General features: G+C 34.1%; 3 protein-coding genes across 4 annotated transcripts; 1 reads left to right on the top strand and 2 right to left on the bottom strand.

Annotated features, from left to right (window-relative positions):
- The first annotated feature begins 5,179 nt into the window (after positions 1-5,179).
- On the top strand, positions 5,180-7,182 carry LOC115952276 (probable L-type lectin-domain containing receptor kinase S.5). Its single transcript, XM_031069372.1, has one exon. It carries the CDS (start codon positions 5,200-5,202, stop codon positions 7,180-7,182), a length of 1,983 nt encoding a protein of 660 aa, XP_030925232.1. The 5' UTR covers positions 5,180-5,199.
- Positions 7,183-12,335: 5,153 nt separating this feature from the next.
- Positions 12,336-14,745, bottom strand: LOC115951773. Its single transcript, XM_031068920.1, has 5 exons — positions 14,608-14,745; positions 14,454-14,526; positions 14,269-14,342; positions 12,749-12,893; positions 12,336-12,622 (listed from the first exon to the last, which is right to left on the bottom strand). The coding sequence occupies exons 1-5, from the start codon at positions 14,743-14,745 to the stop codon at positions 12,336-12,338; spliced, it is 717 nt and encodes a 238-aa protein (XP_030924780.1).
- Positions 14,746-16,007: 1,262 nt separating this feature from the next.
- On the bottom strand, positions 16,008-18,907 carry LOC115953744 (histone H3.v1-like). 2 transcript variants are annotated; one of them, XM_031071511.1, is made up of 2 exons: positions 18,117-18,907; positions 16,008-16,265 (listed from the first exon to the last, which is right to left on the bottom strand). In XM_031071511.1, the coding sequence occupies exon 1, from the start codon at positions 18,701-18,703 to the stop codon at positions 18,263-18,265; it is 441 nt and encodes a 146-aa protein (XP_030927371.1). In that variant the 5' UTR covers positions 18,704-18,907; the 3' UTR covers positions 16,008-16,265; positions 18,117-18,262. The 2 variants fall into 2 exon arrangements, with proteins under 2 accessions (XP_030927371.1, XP_030927372.1); XM_031071512.1 differs by having other exon boundaries at positions 16,008-16,254.
- Between the last annotated feature and the right edge of the window lie 3,462 nt (positions 18,908-22,369).

Below are 22,369 nucleotides of genomic sequence, written 5' to 3'. Positions count from 1 at the left end.
TGCTTTATATTTATTATTTGTTATTCGTGTTTATACACTAGAATAGTTATCAATTTATTGCGTCTCATTTACTCTTGTTCCATACTTAGATAAGTTAGAGTAAAAGCAATTTAGCCGTAATTTTAATTTGGGGGTCTAAATAGTTCTTGTGTTTTCACACATTTTAGAGCATTCAATATGCATGCATGCTATGCTCATAATAGAAATTATCTAATGTGAGTAGGTAGAATAATATTGTTTGATTATTTGTCTGGGAAAAAAAATCCAATCAATCTAAAATTGGGGTATGTTCATATGTTAAAAAAAAAAAGCAACCATACGTGTATTTGGGTTTAATTCACTTAGTTAAGAGATTTATAGATCAAATTGTTGTTATTTTTTGATATTTTCAGTTGAGACATTCAAAATTCGAATATACCTTCCATTGTAACCATTAAATTATTAAAAAAAAAAATAGTTTAATTCTATCAACCCTCGTTGTAACCATTGAATTATAAAAAAGAAGTTTAATTCACTTAAAAATTAATCAGCACTCATTATAATCATAAAAAACAAGAGAGTAACTATCAAATATCGAATATTCCCTCTCCTCCTATGTTGTAACCATCAAATTAAAAAAAAAAAAAAATGAATTTAATACACTTGAAAGTAATCAGCATTCATTATGATAATAGTAAACAAGAAAGTGCATGCATTTGTGAAACCAAAGAAAAAGTCAAATTTTAAACCTTTTGAGGTCTTTTTTTTTTTTTTTTTTTGGCAGTCCCACCCCCAATAATAATAATAATAATAATAATAGTAATAAATTTCCTTTCTTTAATGGTGATTCCAATAATTAAACAACCAAGAAAACATATCCAAATGCATACAAAAGCGTTTGTTTTTTAATGGTTCTAATCACATTCAAGACAGTGATGATAATGATATCATCGGTATAGCAAACCTCATCTTATGAATCAGCTATGATTCTACTAAGAATAGATAACTTGTCATTGTTTCTAGTCACAAACCAGCACATCATGTGTTGGTTTTCCATTGAAGAATAGATAACTTGTCAATTACTCAAAAATCAAAAATGGAAAGTTTCTTCAAATAATCCCCTCTCTTGGCAACTGGTACCCGTTTCTTGTACATTTTATTTTCTCTCTCATCATCTGTTTTCCTTTTATTTTTTACATTTATGTGCTGTCAATAAATAAACAATCACCACCACGTACTCTTGGCGTGATAATTACTTCACAAGTATATATGTTTGTAGGGTGTAGGAGGAAAGGGCCAAAGTTTAAGTTTCTAAGAGAGAACTTCACACTCATATACACTCAAATTAGGTTAGAGTAAAGTTTTATCTCAGAGCATAAAAAAAAAATAAAAAAAAATAAAAAATTCTCAATACCACATTTTCCAGATGAACGACTATATAAATAAATTATAAGTTTGAGAGATTTGTTAGTTGGCCTAATTCATATGGAATATCTTTATATTCCTTACCTATGCTTTGCATGTTTGAATTATTTATTTTTTTAGTTTTAATTTATGACGTCTGCTTTTGATAACTGTTCTTTATCATCCGACCAAGATATCAATTAATTTTTTTATGTAAACGGGGATCAAACCTCATCTTTTATTTAGTTATAAGAGATTTTACCAACTGAACCTAACTAGAATCCACGCGTTATGTTTGAATCACTCAGTGCCGGCTGAATAGTGGAGCAAAAAATGCGGTTGCCTAAGGTCTCAAGTAAAAAAAAGGCCCCCAAATTTTAACCAATAGGGTTATTTATAATCAATAAATAAAATAATATTTTTTTTCCAAATGAAAAACAAATAAAAAATAGAGAAAAATGCAACGTCCACAATATTTTTTACAACACTTTTACAATCATGCTAAGTAGCAGGTTGTTACAACCTGTTATTGATGGCAAAAAAATAATTATAGTGATATTTTCAAAGAGAGAAAAAAAAAAAAAGAAAAGCAACTTAAAACCTAGGATTTGTTGTAAAAAAATATTGTGAATATTGTACTTCTAAAAAAAATAAGAATAATAATAAGTTTAGTTAGCAAACTTTTACTAGTTCTCATCTAAGTCCACCACTAACACCACTCTTTTACTTACTATTATCAATCTACCATATCAACAAGTATGAAAAATTTTGTCAAATTTTTTTTGTTTATAAAATTTCTAAAAAAAGAAAAAAAATTTACGTAGTTTATGTTAATTAGTAGTAATTTTGTATCTAAAACAAGATAATCAATTTTTGCCTTAGGCCCCCAAATACATCAAGCCGCCCCTGCAAACAGCACATAAGTTTTCTATTTATTGTATTATACATGTACTAGTTTGTCATTCTTTTTTCAATTCTCACGACAGCTTTTCTTACCCCTAATACTAACGGACTTACAATCCTACTACAACTCTTATATAAAACTAATGGGTTCTACTTAGTATTGATAAAAATAAAACAACCCAATACTTTGCGGAATCTGAGTCAGAAGCCTAATAGAATTCTAGAAAAAAAAAAGTATATATATAATATAATATAAAAAAACATGCTTTTAAGCAGGCCTCCCATCATTTTTTTTTTTTGGTGGTACCAGTCTCTTTCAATTTGAAACTTAGAATTTCTGTTGAGTTTGAGTTAGGTCTATATATTCACAGGTATATTGCTATACTCTTAATATTTTATTAATGTTGATTTATTTTTTCTATGGAGTATTTGTTTTGAACAGGGCCAGCTGAAGCTATAGGCCACTTAGGCAGTGGCCTAAGGCCCCCACTGATAAAGAGGCCCCCAAATAGTAATAATATATTATATAATATTCCATCAAAAAATTGTATAGTTTGAAAAAAAGTTGTCTTAATCTTGAATATTTTCTCACACATGAAACTTATTCCAATATTGATGGTTTAGATTTATTTTCAGAACTAAAAGTTTTAAAAGAAGTTTTGCAAATAAATGAAAACTCTCTAATTAATGTACTAAATTATATAAAGAGGCTAGAATATTTTCCAAATGCATGTATTACTTTCAGAATATTACTAACTATACCTGTTACAGTTGCTTCCGCATAAATAAGTTTTTCAAAATTAAAATTAATAAAATCCTATTTAAGATCAACTATGTCACAAGAAAAATTAAGTGGATTAACCATATTACCAATTAAAAAGGAAATGTTAGCGGAACTTGAATGCAAAAATTTAATTAGTAATTTTGCCTCTCAAAAAGCAAGAAAAATAAATTTGAATTGAAAAATATATATGAATTTATAATTAAATATAATAAAAGGCTCCATTTAAAAATTTCGCCTAAGGCCCCTAAATTTATTGAGCCGGCCTGGAATCACTTAAAGAAATTCTTCATAGCTGACTTTTTATTTATTTATTATTAGAATGTTTGCTGTTCCATTAAATCAAATCCATCCAGCTTTCAACAGTTTAGCTGGCTCCATGGAATTATTTAGAATTCAATCATTTTCTAGATAAAAGAAATATAGATATATATATATATATATATATTTATATTATTGAGTATACTTGAGGTAATGATATGGATTTAATTGCACATAGAAGACAAATAAAATTTGTAGACAACGAAAAGGACTCGTTCTTCCTGGGTATATTGGTCATGTTACTCTGCTTTAAAATTTGATGATAGCTTGACCAACTCTGTTGACATTGCTATCATATAGTTTCGTTGTTGATTCGGTCAGAGGAGAGCCGTGTCCAAATTACAATATCCTATCCAAAAATAAAATAACAATAACAATAACAATAAATTATAAATTTTATAGTCTTCTTATTTTTTAGATGTACTTAATACTCATAGGCTCATAGAAAAATGACGTGCATGCCACATTGAACTGTGAGAGACCATATACTAAAGAAAAATAACTAGACTACTTCAATTTGATCTATATTATATTCAAACTAGTAATAGTGCCCAGGATGAGAAAATTTTCTAAATAAAAATTCTAAATAAGGTGCCTATAAAAAACAAAATTGGAATTTGTAGATGAGAGAGAAAACAGAATATTATTCAAAGTTTCAAACTAAAGGGCCACTTATGATTAAAAATTGCAAGTTAACAAAAGGGCCACTTATTATTATTGTTTTTACTTTTTTGTTCTATGTTTGATTGCAACTTGAAAATGAGTTAGAAAATTTTTTTTTTTTTTTTTTTTTTTTTTTTTTTTTTTTTTTTTTAAGTTTGCTTCATTCGCATGAAAATTCATTTATAATTTTTTTAATTTCAAACTCCGATCATTACTACTGATTAAAAATTGCAAGCTAACAAAAGGGCCACTTATTATTGTTTTTACTTTTTTGTTCTATACATGTTTGATTGCAACTTGAAAATGAGTTAGAAAATGCTTCTTTTAGTTTGTTTCATTCGCAAGAAAATTCATTTATAATTTTTGTAATTTCAAACTCTGATCCTATTATAAAAAATGAAGTAAGAAAATGACTATTTTCACAATAAATCCTAAATGGTAGGTTGTTACTTGTTGTTATTGTTAGAGTAAAAAAGTAATTTTAGTGTTAAATTCAAATTTGAACTCATAACAACTAACCACTTATGATTTGTTGTGAAAATATTGTAGACGTAGCACCTCTCTTAAATCCTTTATAAATTATAAATGTAGAACAAGATACAAACAATTTAAATTTTAGTAATTTTAAACATTGATGAAATTGTAAGAAATATCATAATCCTGCAAAATCCCACAATTTAAATAGGTATCTTAAAGATCCTACAAATTTAAAATTTTACTTAAGATCTGAATTGTTTTAAGCTATTTGAATCTTAAAATTATATTATTTTAAATCTAAATCAAGATTAACCATTACCCACCCCTTCATAGTATTATTGTGACCACTTCCATGATTCCATGTTATTTGAGACTTGAGTAGGCATATGATATTCTACCATTCGAAGTTGAACAACAATAAAATATTATTATCGATCGTAGAAAGTTCAGGGAAATTTCTCTCTTCTAAAAGTCTGATAGTCTAGAACCTAAAAAACCTTTCATATTTGTACGAGAACAACAATTGTCTTCCATAAAATCTAAAGTTTGCTTTCATTCATCTTGATCATTATTGGACCTTACCAGAAATTGAAATTAATCCTAATACCTGTATTAAGACCCTTCTGCCTTTTCCGTAGATTAAGACCATATCTGTGTATTCTGTGAGTAGAATGTGTTTCTCACAGGTTGTTAAGTCCCTTTTTCTGGTGTTCCTCTTGGGTGGAACTCTTACTCGAGTACGGTGTCTTAGTTTTAATTATACGTTGTTCGACACAATCTACCCTGAAAGTGGTTCTGGTCAACTGATTATGTCGAAGTATTCACATATTGAGTTCGGTGCTATTCAAGTTACACCAGATGTTACGGGAGCTATTCCAAATTATTCTGGGCGTGTCTTTTACAACAATACATTCAGATTATGGGACAAGACCAAAGGTGTGACAGCAAATTTCAGTACCACCTTTGTACTTAATATCAGTCCTAAGACATCTCCAGGAGGCGAAGGCTTGAGCTTCATATTAGCTGCAGATACCACACCTCCACAGAACAGCGACGGACAATGGCTTGGGATTGTAAACGCAAGCACGAATGGATCCTCTCAAGCTAATGTGGTGGCAGTTGAATTTGACACGAGAAAGAGCTACCAAGAAGATTTGGATGATAACCATGTTGGCCTGGATGTAAATACCATCTACTCAGAACCGCAAGTCCCTTTAACCAACCTTGGTATCAATCTTTCTTCTTCTTCCAATATAACGGCAACGGTTCAGTATGATGGCAAAAATATGACTCTGCGTGTTTCTTCCAAGGATGTATTTTCTTGGCCGCTTAATCTCTCTGAACATCTTCCAGAGGAGGTTTATGTGGGATTCTCAGCTTCAACAGGAAATGACACTGAACTCAACTGCATATGGTCATGGGAATTCAATGGTTCAGATATTGGTGATAGTGGTTTTGGCGGTGGTGGTGATAATGATTTAAAGTTGTTGTGGTTATGGATCACAGCTCCCGCTGCAGTAGTGCTTGTGCTAAGTGGGATTGTCTTTTGCTTGTATTGGCGGAGGAAACAGGCTCTATATGCAGAGGATCCATATCCAGGGCTAGAAGACCAGATCAGAGGGTCCTCTACAGCTCCACAGAAATTCCTACTAAAGGAGCTGAGAAAAGCAACAGGCAACTTCAATCCCAAAAACAAGCTTGGAAAAGGCGGCTTTGGAACAGTCTACAAGGGACTCTTGGCAAATAAGGAGGTAGCTGTCAAGAGAATCTCAAAGAATTCTAGTCAAGGCAAGCAAGAATTTATAGCAGAAGTCACAACAATTGGCAGCCTCTATCACAAGAATCTTGTGAGATTGATCGGATGGTGCTATGAAAGGCGTGAGCTCCTTCTAGTTTATGAGTTCATGCCGAACGGTAGCCTTGACAAGTTTATATTTGGCAATGAGAAACTAGGCATGGAGGAACCAACACTCACCTGGGAGAAAAGGCACATCATAATTCATGGGGTAGCTGAGGCACTGGATTATCTTCATAATGGATGTGAAAACAGGGTGCTTCATCGAGACATAAAAGCCAGCAATATAATGTTAGACTCAGAGTACAATGCAAAGCTCGGAGATTTCGGACTAGCTCGTACCATTCAACAGAGGGGAAAAACTCACCATTCAACAATAGAGATGGCAGGAACACCAGGATATATGGCTCCAGAAACTTTTCATATTAGTAGGGCAACTGTTGAAACAGATGTCTATTCATTTGGTGTTCTTGTACTAGAAGTTCTCTGTGGAAGGAAGCCTGGAAATCAGATTGAAGAGAACAACTACAACAGCAGCATTGTGTATTGGCTATGGGAACTTCACAGGAATGGAAGGATCCTTGATGCTGTTGATTCACGACTGAACATGGAATTTGATGAGGAAAGAATGTCGTGCATGCTTATTTTGGCATTGCTCTGTTGTCATCCAAATCCACACCAAAGACCCTCCATGAAAACAGTTTTACAGGTACTTACAGGAGAAGCACCTCCACCACTTGTGCCCACTGAAATACCAGCTTTCGTGTGGCCAGCCAAGCCTCCTTCATTCAAAGGGGACTCCGGAAACTCTCTCTCTGAAAGCAAACGTTCTTCTTTCACAGAACTCACCGGAAGATGAATCATGCCAGAAGCTAGATTAAGAATAATGTCCACTTGGAGTATCTATTGTTTTTATTTGCAGATGTTTGACCTGTCTATACAGCATTAGTTTCAATGGTAATTAAGAAGATTGTGGTTGCATCAAAATAGTACAGACACTCTTTTTCGGTCCTGTACATGTATATAGGTCCCAAGTTTCATGTTAATTAGGATGTCAGGAAGCTTGTAGTATAATGGCACTGTCAAGTTTTCTTATTGGGGAAAATTTAGATTTGAATCTATCTCATCATTGTAATATAATAAAGAAAATGTAATTTAATGTACTCGCAGTGAGCATTGTAGACCTCTCGGAAACTGAACATGTATATTAAAAGTGTCTTACTTTCTTGTTCGTGGATCATACTCTCGTAAGATGCCATGTTGATGTTATGGCAACACCTTGCTGTACTAAACTATCTAAATAAATAAAATAAGTTTCCACTGTGGCAGAGCAAGTTACACTTCTGTTTGTTTCGCTGGAAAACTTTCTGTAAAGATAGTTTTCCACATTTTCTAGTGTTTGGTAGCACAAAAAAAAACCTGGTCAATGGAAAACTATCTTTGGTCAACAGAAAACTCTAATAAAAATAAGGTTTATTTTCTATAGGTTGTTTTCCAAAAAAAAATTTTGGAAAACAATCTCTCTCTCACGCGTTGCATCTCCTATAAATATTATCTTCGTCTATAGCCGTGGGAAACATAATTTTTTGACACCTTCTTTCTCTCATGGTAAGTTTTCTTACTTTTTCTCTCTTCCCTTTGCTTTTTCTCTCCTCACACCCTCATTGTCACTAACTCTATTCTCTCCTTTCCCATAGATCTCTTTCTCTGTCTCTCTTCTCTCTTTTCTCCATGTTTCTCTTCCCCTCTGTAATGCAATTCTCTAATTAGATTTTTTTTTCCTTCATTGATCGGTCAATAGCTTCGACTTGGAAAGGAAAACAAATTTGCAGTGGTAATTATTTCATTCCTCTCTACCAAAATCCCAATTCTTTGCTTTGAATTTCAAGCTCGATTTTCTTTTTTCTCTAAGAAATTTTCGGTTTGATGTATTCCAAGCAAAAGTTACTTCTTTTTTGTATATAAAGTGCAAAAAAATAAAAAATAAAATAAAAAGAAGAAGAAAAAGAAATAAAGAATGAAGTAAAAGATGAAAATTTTAAACATAGTACCTATATTGCTCTAAATTGCTTTTACAAGGAACAATCTTTACCGTGAACTAATAATATTATTATATAATGAATGATAATTATTTAAGAGAATTGCATTTGTTGGCAAATATTTTTTTTTTTGTTAGCAGATACTATGTAGTGATAATATATTATACAGTACATTATGTAAATACATAATTTAGAATAATATTGGAGACTTGTGGTTGACCATAGTAGATGTGGGGTCAGAGAACTTGTGACTCCGGCCCACTTTGTTTTAGGGCTCAAGGCCCGAGCCGAGGAGGGATATAGCCGAGAACATACAATGAAAGTCTAAATGGCCTAGAGATATAGCCGATGATGATTCTATTCTCGGCATCCCCACTCGCTCCTGAAAAAAAGTGCAGGGACGGCATAGAAACAGTTTAAGGAAAAGTTGAACACCTCCACATTGATGGAAAAAGGACCCCTGGACAATATGGCGACAAAGGACAAAGGAAAGGCTGCCATTACTGCAATTAAATACTCTGCGCCAGATAAAGCAATACTTTTCAACTTTTACAACCACCCCCAACCACTTTGGGTATGGGCTGATGGGACAAGTATCAGCTTTGGAAAGCTGAACCTACACGTGGACGTTGGAGGAAAAGTAAAGGCTAATATAAAAAGAGAAGTAAGCAATCCAGAAAAGGAGGCTAGGAAAAAAGGCCAAGAACCAGAGCCTCCCAGGCCATGCCGAGGAGAAAGACTTCTCGAGCAAACATGGGTCACCTCTGTATGAGTATCATGATTAACCACCGTCCGGTGACCAAGGCCTAACATTTCAAGCCCACGCTCTACAAATTATATTGTTTGGACCCTTAACGTACGAACCCAATACCATTTTTGGGGTCGTTACAAATTGAGTCCTTACAGTAGATAATTAGCATACCAACAAAAAGAGTAGACAATTAAAAGTTATTGTTATTTATACGTATTGAAAATGTATTCCCCTGTCAAATTTATATATATATATATATCGACAAATGGTTGATATATGTGTGTGTGTACGTACATTACTGTCTATATATATGAGCAAAATGAGTGGTAGAGATCTTAAAAATTTGACAACTAATTAATTTTGATTGTATCTATTGTCAAAATTTTAGTATGAAAACCAAATTCATTCTTGGTTTTTTTATTTGTAATGATTACATTAGTTAGTTTACATAATATACATGTTTTAAATTATAAAAGAAATATTTTTAAAAAAATTGCATACCAAACACTAGAAAACATTCTCAAGCTCATTTTCAAAGTCGTTACCAAACACTGGAAACTGAGACAGTTTTCTAGAAAATGCTCTTTGAAAAATGAGCAATTTTTCAGAAAATGTTAATGCTGAAACAAACAGAGCGTTAGTAAGTTAATACCTGAATTCAAATCGTTCTCATGTTTTCTGAGTAGTTAAAAAGCTATATAAATGGCTGTCGTTGATTTTTAATTATTATTCTTTTCTAAATTGTACACTAATAACAATGCTGCTAATCATTAGGGGCAAGAGAAAAATACTGTTTCACACTTTTTTCCGTACACAACGTCCACAAATAAATGCTCGACTCCAATTTGTAACAAGACGGTAATGTCGCTGGTCCTAAACAATCTTTTTTTTTTTGAGCCCATTGGTCTACGATGGTACTAGAAGGAAGGGACATTCGGTCACCCAATGAAAAACTATTCACCTTACATTCTCTAGAATTTCTAGAATTTAAAAAGAAAACGCATCAAATAAAATTTATAACAGTTAAGATATCTTGAAATCCCTTAATATGTACGGACAAAGATAAATTGTACATGTTCTTTTTCACACAAGGAAAATAGGGTTAGGAAGGCAATGTGGTGAGGACTGAGGAGAGTTCAGATCTACGTTAAAAAAAACTTACAAAGGAATTCCAGGAACAAACAAGCTCAAAGTGCTCAAGAATATTCTTGTGTTTTGTCTAGAAATTTAGGACAGTCAAAAAGAAATTTATAGGCTTAAAGAGCTCAAGAATATTCAAATCTAAAATTTCATAATAACCTACAGTAATTGAAGTCACCAATCTTGTGTTTTGTTTAGAAAATAAACTCTTTACTGAAAGAAACCCACTCTTGATTGAAAAATTAAGCTTTTTCTGTGATTTCAATATCTCAATACTTGATTATTAGAGTAAACCACATACTCTCACTAAAAAACTACATTGGCCTTCCTTTCTTACTAAGAGCAGCCCCTATTCCCAAGTGTGAAACATTGCACTCCACAATAAAAGATTTCCTAAAGTTTGGTAGTGCAAGAACTGTAGCTATCTATAGGGAATTAACCCGAAATTTTCAACTTGTGAGAAACAAAAAAATAGAGAAAACACACGCCAAAGAAAAACAATCACACGGACAAGATAATATTTACGTGATTTGGCAATTTGCTTACATCCACGGAGTTGCAGAGATTTTACTATTATCAAGGAAAAAAAATACAAAGTGCGGCTACAGTGTTTTAGTCTCTCAAAAGACGACAACAACAACAACAAACGACCCTAATCACCAAAAACAGTTTTTACATCTTGCGCACAGGATTTACAATGAGCTACAAAACAGGCCGCCCAAGCCTCCGCTCCATGGACTAAGCCTCAGAAAATCTTCCATTAAAAACCACACAACATTATTCAAGTCGGGTCGGGTCAGGTCGGGTCGTCAAACCAGATCAAACATAACTAGGCTCTACAAAGCCCAAACAAATCTTCCACTTGGAGACTAGTTCAATCACCAACATCAGCCGCTATCCTCCAAAAAACAATCCCTTATCCCTGTAACTCATCCTCCTGTCCTCAAGCTAGAAGGCCAACTAAAACTACACACAACTTCAGCTTCTCAATAGTGACACCCTTAGTCAATATGTCTGTTGGGTTCTTAGATCCACAAATCTTCTCAAGTATTACCAACTTATCTTCAACAAGGTAATGGATAAAGTTGTATTTTTTCTATATATGCTTCGACTTTGAATGAAAAGCCGAATTTTTAGCAAGAAAAATTACACTCTAACTATCACTGTGTAGAATGCCCATCTCCTACTTCTTACCCAATTCATCTAAAAAACCTGTAGCCAAATCATCTCCTTTCCAACCTCAGTTGCTGCAACATATTCAGCTTCTATAGTAGACAAAGTAACAATCTTTTGTAGATTTGAAGCCTATGATATAGTTGTACCACTCAGAGTAAATACAAACCCAGTAGTACTCTTTCTACTATCAATATCACCAGCAAAATTAGCATCCACATAACCCTGCAGTTTCAAATTTGCACCTGTGAAGTAAAAACATGTATCTGATGAACCCCTTAGATATCTCAGAATCCACTTGACTGCCTCCCAATGCTGTTTTCCTGGCCTACTCATGAATTTGCTCACAACTCCCACTGCATGTGTAATGTCTGGCCTTGTACACACCATAACATACATCAAGCTGTCAATAGCTGAGGAATAGGGCACCTTGCTCATATATTCTCTTTCTTCTTCTGTTTTTGGTGACTGTTCTTTATTTAGTTTGAAATGACTACCCAAGGGTGTGTTCACTGGTTTAGCTTCATTCATGTTGAATTTGCTGAGAACTTTCTTCACATACTTTAACTATGAAAGCTTCAATGTACCATTAGCTTTTTCTCTAATGATTCTCATACCAAGGATTTGCTTTGTAGCTCCCAAATCCTTCATTGCAAACTGTTTGGACAATTTCTTCTTCAGATTATTAATCTCCTCAATGCTAGACCCTACAATAAGCATATCATCCACATACAATAGTAATATGATGTAAGAATTGTCAAAAGACTTAACATAACAACAATGATCAGCTTCACATCTCTTGAACCTAATTCTATGCATAAAACTGTCAAATTTCTTGTACCACTGTCTAGGAGCTTGTTTTAGGCCATATAAACTCTTTCTCAGTTTGCAAACTAGATTCTCTTGTCCCTAAACAATGAACTCTTCTGACTGAATCATGTAAAGGTTTTCCTCCAAGTCACCATGAAGAAATGCCATTTTCACATCTAATTGCTTAAGATGTAAATTTTCTGCAACCACTATTCCTAGTACCAGTCTAATTGTTGACATCTTCACAATTGGAGAAAATGTCTCTGTGTAGTCAATGCCCTCCTTCTGTTGGAACCCTTTAACAACTAATCTGTCCTTGTAACATTTGCTACCATCACGGTTATTCTTTATTCTATATACCCATTTGTTGTGCAAAGCCTTTTTTCCTATTGGCAATTCAGTCAGTTCCCATGTCTGATTCCCCAACAAGGAATCCATCTCATCCTTTATGGCTAACTCCCACTTGCTTGAATTCTCATCTTGCAATGCTTCATCATAACACTCTGGCTCACCACCATCAATCAATTGGAGATAATTTAGAGCAGGTGAATAACGCTGTGGAGGTCTAATGTTCCTAGAAGATCTACGGACTTTAGCTACAGGTGTACTCTGATCTACCTGTGAATTTACATTCTCCTTATCTTTTTCACCCCTTTTCTGAACAATACTTTCAGTCAATTCATCTAAGTTGGCAAACTCAATTTTCTTTCGATCTATCTCTGTAACATCTGACACTACAGTTGACCTGTCCTTGTACATAACTTGTTCATTAAATATCACATTTCTACTTCTAATGATTTTCCTGTTTTGTTCATCCCAAAACCTATAGCCAAATTTCTCATCACCATAGCCAATGAAAAAACATATTTTAGACTTTGCATCAAATTTACTACGAGTATCAGAATCAATATGAACATAAGAAACACAACCAAAAACTTTTAAATATGAAAACTTTATCTCTTTACCGCTCCAAACCTCCTCAGGAAGTTTGAACTCCATGGGAACTGATGGTCCTTGGTTTATCAGGTAAGTTACAATGCTAATAACATCAGTCTAGAAAGTTTTTGATAGTCCAACATGCAACCTCATACTCCTAGCACACTCATTGAGAGTTCTGTTCATGCGCTCAGCCACACCATTCTGCTGTGGTGTCGCAGGAATGATCTTCTTCATCCTAATTCCTTGTGTAGCATAATACTCAATGAACCCTCTATCTATGTACTCTCCTCCATTATCTAACCTCAAACATTTTACTTTCAAACATGTTTCTGTCTTAACCATAACATTCCATTTCTTAAAAGTTTCAAATACATTAGATTTATTTTTCAAAAAATAAACTCATATCTTTCTACTTGAGTTATTAATGAAAGCAATGTAATACCTTGAACCTACAAGGGATGCAACCGAAGAAGGCCCCCTCAAATCAGTGTGTACTAACTCCAATTTTTCAACTTTTGGTGTCTTGCCAATTTTCAAGAAGCTTACATTTTTCTGCTTTCCTAAGATACAGCTTTCACATATGTCAAAATCAATAGACTTCAATTCTGGTAGTTTTCCTTTTGACAGCAGTATCTTCATCCCTTTCTCACTCATGTGACCAAGTCTGCGGTGCCATAGGCTTGTATCAGTACTTGCATCAGCAACTGTAATTGTGTCTCTTGGACTTGAGGTCATATATAAAGTACCAGTCTTCTTTCTACGAGCCAATACCCTAGCTCACTTTGTAACCTTCCAAGTACTACCAACAAATTGTATTGCATGTCTTTCATCATCAAGTTGTCCAACATAAATTAGATTCCTCCTTAGGTCAAGAATATGTCGAACCTTCTCCAGTAACCAAATAGACCCATTGGGTAACAATATTCGGACGTCTCCCATACCCACAACATCAACCAAATACACCTTAACCAAAATCACATGTAACATAATTTTGTATGATTTCTCGACGTGGAGTGGTATGAAATGAAGCTCCTGAGTCCAAAACCCATTCATCAAGTGGACTGTCTACTGCAAGAAGTAAAGCATCCTGTACCTCTTCTATTACAGCATTAGTAGAGTCATCTTCATTCTTCTTCTTAGGACTTTTGCATTGTCTCTTAAAATGACCTGTTTTCCCACAATTCCAGCATTGTACTTGTTGGCCTTATCTAGATTTACTTTTGTTCCAGTTAGAATTTCTAGATTTTGATTTGCCTCAATTTGAATTTTTGTCATTACCTTTACCTCTTGCCTCAAGGTTTAGAGTAGAACCAGATCCTAAGGTTTTACCTGCATCTCTTCTACGAATCTCCTTAGCCAGAATTAAATCTTGTATGTCATTATACTTCAACTTTTCCTTTCATGTAGAATTGCTTGCTGCCATCCTCATTGCCTCCCAACTATTTGGCAAAGAAGCCAAAATGATCAGTGCACGAATCTTATCATCAAAATCAATTTCTACAGACGACAATTGATTTATGATGGTGTTAAATTCGTTCAGATGTTGTGCTACTGATGCATTTTCTGCCATTTTCAGATTGAACAGTTTCTTCATCAAATGCACCTTGTTGTTTGCTGACGGCTTTTCATACATACCAGACAAGGCCTTTATCAGATCTGCTGTGGTTTTCTCCTTTACAATATTATGTACAACGGACCTAGACAAATTTAACCTGATAACTCCCAGAACTTGTTTGTCAAGAAGAGCCCATTCCTCAGCCTTCATAGTCTCAGGTTTTGTCCCCAAAAGAGGCAAATGCAATTTTCTCCCATAGAGATAATCTTCAATCTGCATCCTCCGATACGCGAAGTCTGTGCCATCAAACTTTTTTATTCCAGATGCCTTTCCTACTTCCTCTACCATTGCTCCCACTCAAACCTAACTCTAGGCTCTGATACCAGTTGTAGGAAATTAACACGAAATTCTCAACCTGTGAGAAACAAAAAAAAAAAAAAAAAAAAAAAAAAAAAGTGCGTCTATCATAACTCATATGAAAGTGCTTTGTACAATATTAGACCGTCCAAATAGCTTGTGGTCTATATTAGACCGTCCAAAAGATTGGCCACATTAACATTTTGTAAAAATATTGTAAAATAGTTTGTAGTTGTAATATTACTCATATCATTATTAACCACCCATAAAGTCCATCCAATGTCTTAAGTCCGTTTGTAACGTGTTTAGTTTTTTCATTTAACTTTTAACTTATTTTATTTTATGTAAAGCTTTTTAAAACTTTTTTTTTTCAAGTACAAGTGTACTTTAACCCATTTTCAACAATTAGATGTTCTTAGGTAAGGGGGAGATGGGGGCAGAGGGGAAGGAGGGAGGGGAAGTCCCGGTGGTTCAAATGTTGGTCTCTGTCAATGTATAGTGGCAATCCCATTTCATATACCATTTTCTACATCTTATATCCAAACACCCTTCTGATATTTGACCTCTTCCTAAAGCATTTTAATAATCGAAGGAGATTCAGGGACTAATTCCAAAAAAGGAGCTTGAGATGGAGAATTGGAGATACAAAAAGAAGGTGGTTTTGTTTCCACCTCTTATAGTCTTCCTTGTTTGACCACTTATTGATTAAATATACATAATATGTAATAAGGGCTTCTTTTACACAAGTATTGTTTCAGCACATAGGTGGAAAGAGCTTTGTAATTAGTCATTTTTCATATCAAAATTCAAGGCGATTTCTTTTTCTTTTTCTTTTATTTATTAATCTTTCAGTTTTCCACATTATATCAAGGTGATTTGCATTTTGCATTACCACCCTAGCGCATCAAATGAACTGAAAATTTTGTTGAAATGCCTAATTAGCCTTAGCATTTACAGAAATCTAAAAACACCTCAATTTAGTTCAAGACATCTACCCCTATTTGTCAAAAGAAGAAACCTAAATATTTTATAGCTGAAACTAACTAGATAAAGTTTCTAACTGCAAGACAGTAACTTCTTAACAAGTATATCACTCCAAGGCCACTTGACCCCCTGAGTCATTGCATGTGTGATCAATCTTCTATGATTTTCTCTTGCATTGAACATCTGCGAACAATCTGAGAAACATATGTCAAAGAAAAATATGTAAAGATCAAATTAAAAGTCAGAACCAATTTGACATTGAATTTTGATTAAAAATATTTCTAGATTTGATTAAAGCTATTAATATATATATATATATATATATATATATTAGAATTGACATCCTCAAACAAGTCCAATTGTCAAGCACAAGCTCATGACAAAGAAAATTTATTTAAAAAAAAAAAAAACAACAACAATTCACTAAATCATAAACAATCTCTTATTCATCATTTTATACAAATTACTGTCATTCGAGTGACCGAAAATAATCATGTAGTAGAATTTTTCCAGCATTTTCTATAATTTTGGAATGTTGTTAATTTTTTGTTGAAAGCTCTAGATTTGATGCCAACTTTTATCACAAACGTTCCAACCAATTCTCCTACAAAAATTGGACACTGTTGATAAAGAAGCAGTTTAAACAAATTATGTTAAAACTATAAAATTTACTTCCAAGAAATATATTACCAAAAAAGGGTAAATTGGTGTTGAAAATGAGTATACATGTGTTTAATAACATACATGTCGCAATCATGCCTGAAATATGAAAACAGTTAAAAATAAATAAATAAATAAAATGATAACAACCAATAGCAATAGATCAGGATGTTTAGACTTTTTTCACACTACCAATTTTTGGTGGCTAGAACTAAAACAGATGCAAAGGTATTAGCTCATATAGAGAACCACACATTGATAACCATGTTGCAACCAATCCTATAAAGGTAGCTGTGTCAATATGGAGAAACTAATTTCTCTCCTCATTACTTAGCATATAAGAACTATAAAAACAAAATTTGAGAGTACAAGGCTACACATGCATATTGTTCCTCAATCATTCAGAAAATCACACTGAATTCACTCACAAGTCTTGTAGAATTTGGCAAACAAATTGTGTGAAATTGAACAATATGCAGAACTTCTTCAAGCTAGAGGATGGCAGTTCACAAACCAACTTGAGCAAATACTAAAAGAGAAGGTAATACCAAACTAAACAGCCCCATGATGCAGGGGCGGCGACGTGGTGTTAATTGTTCTTGTTCTTCAGGGGGATCAAGTGAACCCCCGACTTAAAAATTAAAAAAAAAAAAAAAAAAATTATCTTACTTTATTAGTTTAATTTCTATAAACATCACAAAGACCCTCACGTGTTCTCTCTGGAATTCACTCCCCTCTCCTTCCTCGCTTACTCTGTCCCCCTCAGTTTCTCACCTCAGTCCTAGACCCAGTCCCAAAAAATCCTAAGTTGAAATTACCCCAGATTGAAAACACTAAAGTCTCTCACTCCAGAACGGCCACTTGTTCATCTGCATAGTAATAGAACAACAGGAAAACTACTTGAATAATAATCAATTGATTGAATGTGACAGGTGCTCTTGACATAATAATGGAAGGATCACCCTAAATGACACCAAACAAAATTTTTTGATAAAGCGGCAGTTGGACAGAGTGGAAAATTCTGTCAAATGGTAAAGATGCGCAAATTCTGTCAGGCATGAAACCAAAAGCCCATTATCCATACAGCCACAAAACATACCCAGGTGTGAGGACTATACAATTGAGGCCATATAACTTAAGATACACACCTGGTTCAATTCAAGCAAAGCAAATATCTTTTGAATAGACCAAGTAACCACAAATTCGTTATCAAGCAGAGTAAAGCAAATATTAGATTTCATCAATATTGGGAAAAAAAAAAAAAAAAACTAGTCAAGTAACAACAAATTCTCTCATTACTTTCTCCGCCCAAAATCAGATTTTTATCAAGCAGACTAAAATCGAATTATAATAGGAGAAAAAGAGAAAGAGAAATTAAGAGATACCTTACTAGGAGGAGCTTGAATTTGGGGTTATTTTGGAACTGGCGGCCTTGAGGTTTAATGTGTGTCAATAATTTTTTTTGTGGTTAGAGAAGTCGACGGTGATGTGCAGGAGGTTGAAGATGAAGGCGGCCATGTAATTGAGGAGGCTAAAGAAGGCGGTGGCGATGAAGAGGAGGTTGAAGAAGGGGGCGTTGAAATTGAGGAAGTTGAAGATGAAGGGGGGCATTGAAATTGAGGAAATCGTAGAAGAGCGTGGCGATGAAGAAGAGGTTGAAGATGAAGGCAGACATGTGTAATTCAATTTCCTCAATTACATGGCCGCCTTCATCTTCAACCTCCTCTTCATCGTTGCATTCTTGTTCAACTTCCTCAATTTCAATGCCCCCTTCATCTTCAGCTTCCTCAATTTCAACACCCCTTTCTTCTTCAACTTCCTCAACTTCAACGCCCCATTCTTCTTTGACCTCCTCTTCATCGCCACCGCCTTCTTCAGCTTCTTCAACCTCCTGTTCATCACCACCTTCTTCTTCAACATCCTCCTCATCGTCGCCTTCTTCTTCGACCTTACAGGTTCTGGCGGTATCCATTGGGAGGCAGTGGCAGTTGGAAGGAGACTTAATTAAAAGGCATTTCTTTCCTAAAATAGTAATATGTAATAGATGATGTCCCCATTAATTGCTCAGATAGAGTCTCAAGGGTGAGTTGTTATGGCTTAATATGTCCATTGCCAGGGAAGGAATCCTTTCAAATATCTATTTTTGACCCTATTCCAAGTGAGAAAATAAAATGCCTCAATTATTCATCTTTCATAATGGCTTTAATTTTTATTTGAGGTCATTGTATTTGAATGGCGTTATCTAAAAATACTACAAGTTGACCCATCACCCAATCCAAATTTTTTTTTTTTTAAATATTAATTTTTTATTAAAAAATGTTTTTAGATAATGCCAACTTACTTGCATCTAAAATTAAACACAACAATTAGATTATTTTTCAAGATATTATGAAATAAGTTTTCAAGATTGTAAATTTCTTATGTGTTTTTGTTATTTGTCAAATTAGCTTAGCCAATGGGGTATTTATAATTTGCTTCTCAATTTTGGGATATTAATATTGTGTGAAAATGGAACTTGTTTATTTTTTATATTAAATTTTCAAATAGTTAACTAGACTTATTTGTATTTGCGCTATTTTGTTTTGGTTAGCAATGCTAGAATTTGTATAATTTTATTATTGAATATTGATGCACGTATCAATTTGTTGACTTGAACTCTTCTTTGACATGGGTGAATAAAAAGTAATGTATTTCACACCAAGTAATTTATTACATAACTTGCCAAGTAAAAATACACGCTTTTAAAAAAAAAAAAAAATCCATGTAAAAATATGAGTCAACCAAAATCTAACCCGACCCAAAACTAGATTGACCAAATTTGTTTCTAACCCATTTAAGATTACTCATTATCCAATATGAGAGTCTCATTTTGGATAATATGAGACTCTCGTTCTCATAATAAAACTTTCAGTAAGAAAATCTTAAAATAATTTTGATTTAAAATATATGATCTATTCTTTGAATTTCATAGGCATGCATGCCATGCTCATAATAGAAATTATCCAATGTGAGTAGGTAGAATAATATTGTTTGATCATTTGCCTGGGAAAAAAATCCAATCAATCTAAAATTATTCATATGTTAAAGAAAAAGCAACCATACATGTATTTGAGTTTAACTCACTTGGTTAGGAGCTTTATAGCTCAAATTGTTGTCACTTTTTTATATTTTCAACTTAGACATTCAAAATTTGAACCTACCCTCTATCGTTGTAATCATTAAATTATTTTTAAAAAATAGTTTAATTCTATCAACTCTCATTGTAACCATTGAATTATTAAAAAAAAAAAAGAGTTTAATTAACTTTTTTTTAGGGACACTGAGTTTAATTAACTTGAAAATTAATTAGCACTCATTATAATCATAAAAAACAAGAGAGTAATTATCAAATATCGATGCCACCTCCCCTCCCCTCCCCAGTTGTAACCATCAAATTATAACATAAAAAAATATTAATACACTTGAAAGTAATCAGTATTCATTATGATAATATTAATAATTTTCCTTTCTTTAACCATCAAAAAAAAAAAAAATTCCTTTCTTTAATGGTACTTCCAATAATTAAAATAACTAGGAAAACATATCCAAATGCGTACAAACGCGTTTTTTTTTTTTTTTTAATGATTCTAATCACATTCAAGACAGTGATGATAATGATATCATCAGTAGCAAACCTCATCTTATTAATCAGTTATGATTCTACTAAGAATAGGTAACTTTTCATTGGTTCTAGTCACAATCCAGCGCATCATGTGTTGGTTTTCCATTGAAGAATAGATAACTTGTCAATTATTCAAAAATAAAAAATGGGAAGTTTCTTCAAATAATCCCCCCTCTTTGCAACTGGTACCCGTTTCTTGTATTTTCTATTTTCTCTCTCATCATCTGTTTTTCTTTTATTCTTTTTACATTTTTTCACTTTCAATAAATAAACAATCACCACCGCATACCAACAAGGGTGCAATGGTCATTTCACAAGTGTTTATGGGGTGTAAGGGGGTAAGACCAAGGTTCAAGTCTCTAAGAAAAAGTTTCACACTTATATACACCTAGATTAGATTAGAGGGTAAATGGTTCATTTTCTTCTCCTCACGCTAGGAGTCTTTTTCTCACGTTGAAGTGAGACATTTTTTTTCTTTTCTTTTTTTTTTTTTTTTCTTTTTCCTACTCTACTGTTGACTCCTGGGAGCTCTGTGCCAACCTTAGGTGTAGGAATCCTACTTTTCTCAAATAATTACTTGTCAACATGGACTCAGACTTTGTAGAATGGCTACAGAGGGTCAGTTTGACAGTAGAGAAGGATGAGGTGATCATGGTTTGGTCAGAGCATCATGAGAAAACCTTAGAAGACTTCTCCCTCAGTTTACTAGGAAGGTTCCATACGACAAAACTCATCAACTTCAGAGTAGCTAAAAACCTCTTACACTCTGTTTGGAAGATGGGAAACGATCTAAAATTACAGATGTTGGTGATAGGCTGTTTCAGTTTAAATTCTTGATGGAAAGTCAATTGAAATGAGTTATTAACAATAATCCTTGGAATTTCAATAATCACATCCTACTACTATGACGATGGGAGAAAAAAATGATGGCCTTTTCGGTTAAGTTCCTAACCATTCCAATATGGGTGCAAGTTTGGGGTCTACCTTTTGATTTGATCAACGAGGAAGCAATGAGAGATATTGGACAGGGAATTGGCAGAGTCATTGAGGTTGATTGCAAGGCCATTGCCTTGGACCAGGCAGGGTTTCTCCGAGTTAGAGTGGACATGTTAGACAAACCGATACCCCAGGGGCCCCAATACTCAGTCCGGAGGGTGATAAGGTGTGGGTGGCTTTCCAGTATAAACGCTTATTAGGCCTATGTTTCCACTGTGGCCGCCTTGGGCATGACACAAAAAACTGCAAAAACACAACACTAAAGGAAGGGGAGGAAAGTCCATAAGGCGAATGGTTGCGAGTTGGTTTTCGAAAACCAAAAGCAATGCCAGGTAGCGATACACCATGTCCACCATGGCTGCAAGAGACAGAGGGAGTTCAGCCACAATCCAGTGACTCTCCAATGACACAAGCTCACCAGAACAGAAACCCCAATAGTCACGGCATTGATGGTGCAGAAGCGGATCCCCAGCAAAATGTTATTGAAAGTAACGGACACTCCCATCATTCAACGACAATAACTAAGGAAGGAAATCTGGGCATTATGGAGATTGTTGAACGTAAGGAATTACAGGGGATCGGGATTAATGAGGAGTAAATCTCATAATTTAATGTTGGAATAAATCCTGAAAATCATGCTAGGTTGTTTGTTAATGTACCTATCATGTATGTGGACAATGAGGTTAGCCAGGTGCACTCTCTTGAAACTGAAAACCTAGCTCGCCTAACTCCTGATGGGTAGTCACATGAACGAACTAAAGGCACATGTGCAAAGGTCCCAAAGTGGACCAAAATCACAAGGGAGGCCACGGCAAGCAAGGAAAAATAAAATAACAGTGGGGTTGTTGGGAAAAAATGTGGACATGGGGAGAAGAAGGAAGAAGGTTGTGACAGGAAACACTTAAAGGGGGATACCGAAACCAAAATAAACTCAATGGTGGAGGCTAATACCCATCTCCACTGAGCATAATGATTGCCCTA

This window comes from Quercus lobata, chromosome 7 (genome assembly GCF_001633185.2).
Source record: "Quercus lobata isolate SW786 chromosome 7, ValleyOak3.0 Primary Assembly, whole genome shotgun sequence".
NCBI classification, from domain to species: domain Eukaryota; kingdom Viridiplantae; phylum Streptophyta; class Magnoliopsida; order Fagales; family Fagaceae; genus Quercus; species Quercus lobata.
The sequence above is the reverse complement of the archived record's forward strand: the minus strand, read 5'-3'. Positions and strand labels throughout refer to the sequence as shown.

Excerpts from the sequence above, each read along its gene's own strand:
- LOC115953744 (XM_031071511.1), bottom strand. The coding sequence starts at position 18,703 with ATGGATACCGCCAGAACCTGTAAGGTCGAAGAAGAAGGCGACGATGAG.
- LOC115952276 (XM_031069372.1), top strand. The coding sequence starts at position 5,200 with ATGTGTTTCTCACAGGTTGTTAAGTCCCTTTTTCTGGTGTTCCTCTTG.
- LOC115951773 (XM_031068920.1), bottom strand. The coding sequence starts at position 14,745 with ATGGCAGAAAATGCATCAGTAGCACAACATCTGAACGAATTTAACACC. Across the intron at positions 14,343-14,453 it reads CCTTGAGGCAAGAGGTAAAG|GTCATTTTAAGAGACAATGC; the intron begins GTAATGACAAAA and ends GTGGGAAAACAG. Across the intron at positions 12,894-14,268 it reads CTAATGCTGTAATAGAAGAG|AAAAGGGGTGAAAAAGATAA; the intron begins GTACAGGATGCT and ends AGTATTGTTCAG.